The 9,739-nt window shown below is 38.1% G+C and overlaps 2 protein-coding genes across 6 annotated transcripts in view; one reads left to right on the plus strand and one right to left on the minus strand.

Annotated features, from left to right (window-relative positions):
- Positions 1 to 7,138, minus strand: part of LOC103398839 (WW domain-containing adapter protein with coiled-coil-like) — a 16,378-nt gene extending 9,240 nt beyond the window's left edge. For 3 of the 5 annotated variants that reach the window (XR_003049079.1, XM_017030939.2, XM_008337581.3), the window contains exons 1-9: positions 6,661 to 7,021; positions 6,208 to 6,241; positions 4,924 to 5,098; positions 4,575 to 4,669; positions 2,933 to 3,042; positions 2,747 to 2,832; positions 2,188 to 2,499; positions 1,011 to 1,127; positions 138 to 286 (exon numbers count right to left, since the gene is read on the minus strand). Coding sequence is in view for 4 of the 5 variants with exons in the window: in XM_017030939.2 (XP_016886428.1) it covers positions 138 to 286; positions 1,011 to 1,127; positions 2,188 to 2,499; positions 2,747 to 2,832; positions 2,933 to 3,042; positions 4,575 to 4,669; positions 4,924 to 5,098; positions 6,208 to 6,241; positions 6,661 to 6,701 (1,119 nt within the window). In the remaining variant the exon portion in view is untranslated. Of the gene's footprint in view, positions 1 to 137; positions 287 to 1,010; positions 1,128 to 2,187; positions 2,500 to 2,746; positions 2,833 to 2,932; positions 3,043 to 4,574; positions 4,670 to 4,923; positions 5,099 to 6,207; positions 6,242 to 6,660; positions 7,023 to 7,043 lie in introns of those variants that run through there. The other 2 variants (XM_008337582.3, XM_025053836.1) reach the window with 2 other exon arrangements.
- Positions 7,139 to 7,489: 351 nt separating this feature from the next.
- The window catches only part of LOC103398844 (MAGUK p55 subfamily member 7-like), an 18,448-nt gene continuing 16,198 nt past the window's right edge, over positions 7,490 to 9,739 (plus strand). The window contains exons 1-2 of the mRNA XM_025053837.1: positions 7,490 to 8,213; positions 8,740 to 8,817. Of these exons, the coding sequence (XP_024909605.1) occupies positions 8,121 to 8,213; positions 8,740 to 8,817 (171 nt within the window). The 5' untranslated portion in view covers positions 7,490 to 8,120. The remainder of the gene's footprint in view (positions 8,214 to 8,739; positions 8,818 to 9,739) is intronic.

A 9,739-nucleotide genomic window follows, 5' to 3' on the forward strand; every position in this document is an offset into this window, starting at 1 on the left:
CAAACAACACTGCCCTGAAAAAAAAAAAAAAAAAAAAAAAAAAGAATTTAAAAAAAAAAAAAGAGAGAAAAGTTCAGTAAAGATGAACTGCTACTCTAGAAATAGATTCATGGTTTTTTTTTTTTTAAAGCACTAACCCTTGTTTGTGATGATGTGATGCTTCCAAAATGTACACCGACGAGAGATTTGGGGTTGCTCTGAGACGTCCCGTTTCGCGGAGACGAGCACGGCTGTGGCGATGACGCTTCTGACGTGAGAGAGACCGGAGACTGGTTGGAGTGCTGGGCTGCACAGAGACAGAGGAGACATTTGCGTACACAACTGTAAACATGCAGTATCCATGATCACTTAATTATTACGTCGTCATCATCATCTTCTCATTCTGACTCGGGCATGCTTTCAATGTCATCATCATCATCATCTCCTCATTCTGACTCGGGCATGCTTTCAATTCCCTACTGCGGTTTTCTCCCATTGGTCGATCGGGCCTTTAGCTTTGCTGCACCAACCCTCTGGAACTCACTCTTATTTTTTTTTTTTTTTTAAATTTTTATGCACGTATATTAGGACTGGGTATTGAACAGTTACCTCGCAAAATTACACTATCACGATATATTGCCCACGGTAACGATAATATCACGATAATTGATATATTGCAATAACTTTTTTTTAACCACGATACGTCACGATATCTATATGGAACTAAGTGCTAAAAAAAAAAAAAAGTCATTTTTAAGCTAAAATACAAAACTCAATTTGAGCAAAGAGTCCTGGGTTTGATTCCCAGAGGAAACCAATATCACTAACGGCACCTCCCGTGTTGGTTGCAAAGACTCGCACTGTTTTCAGACAAATAAGGGACTTATTATAATTATTATTATTATTATGAATATATTTAACCATTTACAGTGAAACATTGAGAAACACAGGTAGCGCTGGTGCACAATTTTTTTGCAGAGTGAGACAGGAATCTTAAGCAAAAAAAAAAAAAAAAAGCGCTGGTGCCATACCTTGGTTGGAGTGCTGAGCAGCTGAGTGCAGAGCAGTGATGTTGAAAGCAGGTCCAGCAGTGAAGAGCTTATGAATGACAGACCGCAAGGAAGCTTGGGTGACAGCAGCTGTCAAGACTGGAGACACACACCCACGTGCACACACACACACAGAGAGAGAGACAAAGAAGGCAAGGGAAAAAAAAAAAAAAAGAGACACGGTTAAAGGAAGCACGAGTGAAATAATGATTGTGCTGTGACTTAAATCTCTCTCCGCTCGGAAACTTTATCCGATAACGGACCGTTGCCGCACACAGGCAAGCCCTGTCCTGACTGTGACACCACGTGGTGCAGAAGAAGAAAAGTAATGAACCAGAGAGGTGAGAGCAGGAAAGTCACTGTTACTAAAAAAAATGTTAAGTGCAAACGCATTAAACGCATTAATTAATGTAGACCCTAAAAAAAAAAAAAAAAAAAAAATCTCAACTTTTAACTGTAAAACACACCAGTCAGAGCTACTTTATTGGTACAGCTCCATTTATACACCAGGTAATTCCCAGTGTTTTACAGAGGCAGGAAAACACCAGGAGTAAAAGAGTGCAATTAAAATACAATCAATAAAAAAAAAAAAAAAAAATAAAAAATTTAAATAATGAATTGAAAAATATATTTTTGCTACAACTACTTGCGGAATGTAAATGTTCTTTTTTAAAGTGTTTAAACAAGAACCTTAAGTTCTTGAACTTAAGGGGTAGGGCACAAAAAAAAAATTTAAAAAACAGCAACAGATGTCAACATAAAGTTGTCAGTTGTCATGGAGACACGCGTATGCCTCGACACACAGACACATCAGGAAAGCAACGTTTAATGTATTGCAAATGGCGGGGGAAAATAGGGGACTCGAGACTTTTAAGACCCCGTGAAATAGCATGTAGAATATTATTTGTGCCATGTTTCCAAACCACACTGCCTTCTTTACCAAAAGGTTACCAAAAAATAAAGCAATAAAAAAAAAAAACTTAGAAAGTCAAATTTTCAATGAAACATCAATAAAGACAAATCGAGAGCACGGTTCGCAAGCAAGCAGGAAAACAGACTTTGACAAACCCGAAAGTTTGTGCTGCATGTATTTACGCACGTCATACGTAAATACACATGGTGAGTATGTGCGGTAAGGTAAACAAACAAATTTGCTCACCTTCGTTGAGCTTGGTCATGTCTATGGTGGTGTTGTTTGCTTGCAGCGCAGCCTGCAGCGCAGGTAGGAGCTGATGAAGGAGCGCTGGGTCCTGCAGCAGTGCCGGGGACGGGGACTGGATTGACTGAAGCAGCTGCCCGATTGAAGAGGAGGAGGTGGTGGTGGTGGTGGACGTGGAGGAGGAAATTGAGGACATGGTGTAGGTGGAGGAGCCTAACGTGCCAGGGGCAGATGTTAGACTCTGAGAGGAAGAGGAGGCAGAAGTGGTCGAAGAATGGGCAGAGTTGGATGATTGGTCCCTGGATGTGGTCTCTGGGAAAACAGATTTTTTTTTTTTTTTGAGGGGGTTACTAGCATTTATTAATATATAAATATATATTACATCGACTTTATGGGCCTCCAGGCACTAGGTGGCAGCAACTCATACAGTGGTTTGTACAGATATAAAAATATACATGTCATCAGGTTCTCAATATTATTTTAATTTGCTAGGGTGTGGGTCTAAAATGACAAAATTAAACCTTACGTGTCTAAGAACAGAAATCACACTTGGGCTTACTTGTAGTGGCTTTGTCCTGCAAGGCCTCTTGTCTGTAGTCCATGTCTCTGGGGAAACTATTGGCCGAGTCTTTCTGCCTCTGTTCCCTGGAGAAGAATATTCACAACGTAGCTCCAGTTACACTCAAATTCCACGTTTGTAACGTTTTGTAAACTCCTTTCTCTGTTAAAGAACTTAAAAACTTGCCTATCGAGCAGGTCTTTGGGCTTTTCCCATTGGGAGACTTCCGTTCTACAGTTGTAGTAATACTTCTTCCCAGAAGAGCTGATGTGTTCCGTCCAGTCATCTGATGGATCCTGGAGCAGAGAGAAGTACTGCATGTGAAATACTAGCTACTTCAGTCACCATCTTAACAACAGTCGAAACCAAAGAACTCACTATTACATACACCGCCTGGCCCAAAAAAAAAAAAAAAAAAATGTCGCCACCTAAAAAAAAAGGGGTCACACACTCCCACTATAATGCTGCAGCGCACACTACAGCGGTGTGTTGCGCCCCGCCCCGCGCCCGAACACAAAGAGTTGTTTCACTGTCAGCAGGTTTTTTTTTTTAAAGAGAGGAGGAGGGAGCGACTAATTTACTTGGGAAGGAGGACAGGAGAAAGTCAGCCTTTGGTTGAAAAGAAAGGGAAGGGGAAAAAAAAAAAATACCGTGACTTGGAACTACTTCAGCTTTGAACAGGGTTTTCAGTACAGGTGGAAATCTCGCCACCGGTCTGCACTTGTCTCTAAACTCAGACCATGGAAAAAGACCTGGCCTGCGTCTCGTATTAATTCCCATAAATGTGTCCTGCCACGCATCTGATGACAGCGTGACGGCATTTGGAAGATAGGAGTTCGAAACAAGTGTTTCTTTTTTTTAGGTAGTCGGATAACAACGCAGTGCATGTAACTGAAGAAGCCTCTTGGATTCGACAGACGAATCGTCTTCTTTTGAGGAAATTGCCTGACAGAACTCTTAAACCTTAACGCAGGAGCGCACATTACTGTAAAGAAAAATAAAGGCCGTCATCTGTCTTCTGTGTCAGCGTCATCGTTCGGGCTTCGTATGAGAAGCCTGAGAAGATGATCAGAGAGCGTTAAGGAGGCACCGTAGGGCGTTAAATTAGGCACAGGAGCGCAAACTTTACGGCAACATACTATACCTATAACGGACCGAGCAAAATGAACAAGTGGTGGACAGACAAGACAGACAAGTGTTCGATCTCCTCTAGGCAAACAATGCTAGCAGCGATGTCTTTTAGTTTATTTTTGCTGTATTTTTACTGTTTAATATCTTTAGTTTTTATGACGAAAATACTGGAATTTTTAAAAAGAAATTACAGTAAAATACCACAATACAGTGAAACTGAAGGAACACTGTATATATCAAAATTAATTTTGGACTATAATGTCCAGTCCAAACTAAATTCTTTGCATTAATTAAGTTAACATTCAGTTGATAGGCTTCTGGGATAATAATTAATCTTCTGGTTTGATTTTATTTGCAGCTTTCTTCTATCTCGGGTTATTTTTAAATTTTAAAACACGCCATTGTCACATATTGAGTTTTTGACTTTTGGCTAAGAAACTGGTATGGTATTTTTTTTTCCTTAATGGCCCACGTTACACTTGAAAATGTCTCTACCACATCTGCTCTGTACAAGAGAAGACCAGAGGTTTCAATCAAGGTGATTTTTCAGTCTAAGAGAGAGAGGGGAAATGAAGAGAGGGCCAGAAAAGAGAGATGTCTCCCCATGACGCCGGACAGTACTGCAAAGCAGCATGACGCCAATTAATAAAGGATACACTGAAGGTAATTGATCATATAACTCCGTGTAGCCTCTTACCCGCTCTGTAGGCTTGCTTTGAGTGGCATGCGAGTCTGAGCCATGGTGGGCGCTGCTGTTGTTCTGAGAGTTTTCTTGAGGCGAGGCACTGGTTCCTGCAACACAGCCACTTATTAAAGATCTGACAACTTACCGCAGAGGATTGACTTCAGTCATATTCAGCTTCGCAGTGACTTGACTTGGTGGTATTAACATTGGCAGACATGTCACAAAAGTCCTGAATTTCTTACGTGAAAGCGAGCTTCACTACGAAAGCACAGTCGCCGATTAATTAAATGCCCTGTTAAATTATTTCAAATAAGTGTTGAATAGTTAAGTTTTTTTTTTCCTCCCCCAAATTGTGTCTCACCATTTTTTCCTCTGACTGTATGAGCAATCTTTGTCTTGCTTTGCCCCGTGCTATCTCCGTGTCTGCCGACAGGACTTTCATTCGAGCGTCGAAGCATCTTGTAAGGCGGCATGGCATCCACCGAGGCGTCACGCACCTTCTCGTAACGATGAAGGAGGGTGGACTGTATCTTGGGCTGATTTAGAGCGAGTAAACAAATGTCAAATCATTTCAAACGGTGTCCTTTTGTAATCAGGGAAAATGTTAAAATACAGCTCTCTGGCTTCGTAGACGGCTACAGAGTCACGTTACATACATTTCATACATTTTTTTTTCAACAAGAATGCCTAAAATGGCATTTGTAACCTTACTGCACATGGTCAGTAACAGTAAACACTGGCTTGAACATACACTGGTGTAGTAACATTTACAGAGAAAGGCATTGAGTCATTGTTTTTCCCAAAAGCATATTACTTAAAAAACATTAAATTGCATAAAGTAGGAAAATATGTCCCCTTGAAGTATTTACAAGAAATTTCACTTTTTCTCATTTTTTTTTTTACATTGTTTCCATGACAATGAAAAATTGGTTCATTTATTTCCCGGGTTTTCCACTTTTTCTACAACAATAGAAATTCCTTGACTTAAAAGGAGAACGTGTTGTAATTTTGACTTTTCGTTGCGTTGTGCTGAATAAGGAAAAATCTGAGGCATCCCTAGTTTTCACAATAGAATTTCACTTATAGTGAAAACTGCGGACACACTGTCCTCCAAACAAACACCCAACTTAAGAATGCGAAACTGTTTGTTCCTCAAGAAATTAAAAACCTCCCTACTCCCAAAACAATCCAACCCTAACTACAGTTAGACTGCACCTTAACAATGCAACACTGTTGCCAGTGCTGCTATTTTTTGTGTTAATTACAAAATGGATGACGTGTCTATGAAAATTCTCAGTCATCCAGGTCATGGTCACGTTAAGTGGTTGACATTATACATACATGTAAAATTGTTGAACTGTAAATAGTATTACTGCAAATATCTGTAAATACTTCATATTCACTTTATTCCACATTTTGTATTTTATATTGTACTGTGAGTAAGGAGGACACCGTTTAAACACAGTGTATGTCATGTATGTCGTGACTTTGCTTCACCAGATAATTAATGAGCTGTTAAACATGAAAATACTTTCTTTTTTTTTTTAGTTAAATACAAATGTTGTTGCTGCTAATTAATGAGCTCTTAAATATGAAAATACTTTCATTTGTTTTAGTTAAATACAAATGTTGTTGCTGAACACACCTGACAGGGTTGTGAATCCCTTCTTTCGTTACACCTGAGGGGGGGGAGAAAAAACGTAAGTAAGTCTAAAATAGCGTGAATGTTTTGGCATCACAAATGCAATATGCTGTACATCATTTATCGTTAGTTAGCTTGTCAGCTACCATTAGCTCCACTCGTTTAACTGCCATCTTAAAAACAGCCCTTTTGAACGATTATTTACTACTTATTAACGCCTTCCCTTTTAATGTACGATTTCACTACGTTGTTTTTTCTTTTTCCTTTTTTTTGTACATCATTGTAACGTCACTCGCTTCGGCGACAAGAGAAAAATAACTGGGGCCACTTGCTCCAAAGCTATTAGCCGGTAGCAGCTCGCAGCTAACAGTTACGAAAATGAGTGACTGCACTATATACATTTATTAAAATTGTACCCTATATTTTCATTAAAGAACAACTCTGTGGGTGATTTACCCATCGCTTGCTCTTGCTGGTTTCCTCGCATACATCACCATCAAGGCCGAGGTGATGTGTGGGAGAGTGTGAGGGGAAACCGTGGCCTCCTGTCCGTCTGCTCCGCCTCACACTTCTCTTGTCTTCAGCTTTTTGACGTCTCCACCCAGCCTCTCCTTACGCGCAGATACCTACAAACCGTGCGCCGAACAACAGCTCTGCATAACTGGTGGTTTTCTGTTAAAACCACCCTCAGTACATCACCTGGCATGTAGTGGGAAGGTGAGCTGCCTGGCTCAAACGACGTAGTTTAACAGAGCGCATAAGGAACAGGAAATGAAGCAAAACCGTATCCTACGCCTATGCTACGTTTAAATAGAAAAACAAGTTCCGCTTTTACCTACCAAAATTAAAGTGCGAGACACGACATGCATTATACCGCTTTTATGGCTTAGGTAAAAAAAAGGGTCAAATGTTCCAATTACTATATTTGAACATCGCACAAACATCTGGTGGTCAGTTTGGCCTTTTGCTTTAAAGGCATTTCTAAACTTCCGGTCTGCCTTTCGATGTTGTGACGCAGTCAAAACATTATTATTATTATTGTTGTTGTTGTTGTGGTTGGTATTGTTAACACAAATACTAATAAAATAATAATAAAAATAAAAATAGTATATAAATATAAATAGTATTATAACTATATATATAACTATATATATAAAACTAGTTGTTTCATGCATAGCATACATTGAATATATATAGTATATACGTAGCGCGTGATAATACCATGCATTCTATGCATTAAATAACTGTATAATAAAAAATATAATAATAATAATAATAATCTGTTTCAGACTGCTATATGTAGTCCTGGACGAACTATTTTAAATGTTCTCTTACACAGCAGAGTGGCATAAAATTCTGGTACACAGAACACACAAAAAGGGAAACATTTGAGAGAATGATTTCATAATGTCAAAAGTGAACTGTTGTAAGCGGTTATACAAATCACTCTTTGTATACTATCGATTACCTGCCTATTTAATTTAGGTCATATATCGATTGACACCCCCCCCACCTCCCCTTTTTTTTTACACTACGTTCAAACAATTGACAATCTCTCATTCGACAAGTATACATTAATTCGCATGTTATTCTCTTCCTGAGATGGGTTTCTGATGGAAACGACGTGTGGTAAGTACATATTTTATATATCCCGACGTTAAAATGTGGACGCTAGGAGGCAGTACTGGCCCACATTCTACTTTTGCAAAACTAACGAACATTTATTTTATTTACCAAACCATATTCCTTAAGTATTTCTTGTCAATTGCTTATCATTAACGAATAAAAAGCACAATAATATTATATGTATATAAGCTCATTATGAGGAGATATGCGTTTTCCCTTATTTTGTTGAAAGTAAATATTGATTTTTAACTGTGGTGTCGTCCTCATCGTCTGGGCTGTTATCATCCACCATGTCGGAAAAAGAGATGCATACGGACACAGAGGAGGACTACAGGTTCCTCCACAGCATGTTGGTCGAGAAGAAGCTCCATCTTCTGTTTAAAGTACGTAATGTGTTGTAGTGCGTCACAATATGTCCAGTGTATTATTTAACATTTTCTATGTTTTTAAAACACTTTCTTTAACCCTGTAGACCATGATACGGTTTATAGCCTACTTAACATAATGTAGACCACGATGATTATGTTTATATATTATAATAACCGATGTTGTACAATCCCCTATTTTTTTTAATTTATTTATTTTTGCGTACTCCTCACTGCACCGATATCATTCACCATTGTCGCAAACCATATATTTCACACATATATGTATTTTTACTTTAAAAAAAAAATTACACAATACTAATTGTTATCATGTTTTTTTGTGTGTAGTTTACATTTACCCTAACAAGATATGTTAAAAAATATTTACCGGTCTTTAAAACATACTTAAAGACTGTAATGTATTTTATAAAAAAAATTAAAGTAGATTTACAGTTACAGTTGTAGCAGTTTGTACAAGGAAGAACCTTTCGCTTGCAGAAAGAAACTTTTTTTTTTTTTTTTTTAATGATACTTTACTTGACAGATTCACGAGAGACTAAAATGCTTTGAGAAGCAAAGCCCAGTCCCTGACCAGGAGCGCATAGAAAGTCTGGCCTGGAATGTAAGTCACTCTTTAAACATCTTCAGTAGATACACTCATGAAATACAGATATTTGAGGCTCAGTAGCGAACGGCATACTCTCTTTTTTATTATTATTTTTCAAAAAGAACGTGCAATATTGTCTGAAGAGCTCCGATATTGACTTTGGCCTTGCTACATTCTCAAGTAGATATCCTTTTGTATATGTTTGCCAGTACTGAGGTCACTGATGACGGTGGTGGAGCGCAAGGGCTGCTAGAGTCATTTCATTTGTAGTCTAAGGTTTCAGACTGGAGGACTGCAATTAATTTCAGATTTAAGACGAAGTGACATAGACTACTCCCACCACGGCAATGACTCAAAGTGGCATGACCGATACCGTTCCCTTCAGATGTGATCAACCATATTTTACGCTTTTCGCTCCAATCGCCGACAAATCTTTTTTTTCCATTTTCACCAATTTCCTCAAGCCCCGGAGTTCTGTTTCATTATTTCATCTATTTACATCCTCTACTTATTTGTTATTGCTGCAAAAAAAGAACAAAACAACAGGTCTGTTAGTTTGTTTGTTAAACAATTTCAGGGTCCATTAGATGTTTTGTGTCTTAATCTCTTTTTATTAAATGACATATTTGTCTGGAATTTAGTGGCATTTAGATAGATAGATGGATGGATGGATGGATGGATGGATGGATAGATAGATAGATAGAAAGCACACTGTCAATGAATATGGGGAACTTGAACAGTGGATTTTAGTAGGTAATTATTGTTGACGTGTGTGGTGTTGTTGATTGCATTCTCAATTATTATTTTTTATTGTTATTATATTTTTGTTATACCATTGTTATTCTAAACTAAATTAGTATGATGTATTACCCTGGAGATATATATATATATATATATATATATATATGTATGTATATATATATATGTATATATGTAT

The sequence above is a fragment of the Cynoglossus semilaevis genome, unplaced genomic scaffold (genome assembly GCF_000523025.1).
Source record: "Cynoglossus semilaevis isolate Cse_v1.0 unplaced genomic scaffold, Cse_v1.0 scaffold774, whole genome shotgun sequence".
NCBI classification, from domain to species: domain Eukaryota; kingdom Metazoa; phylum Chordata; class Actinopteri; order Pleuronectiformes; family Cynoglossidae; genus Cynoglossus; species Cynoglossus semilaevis.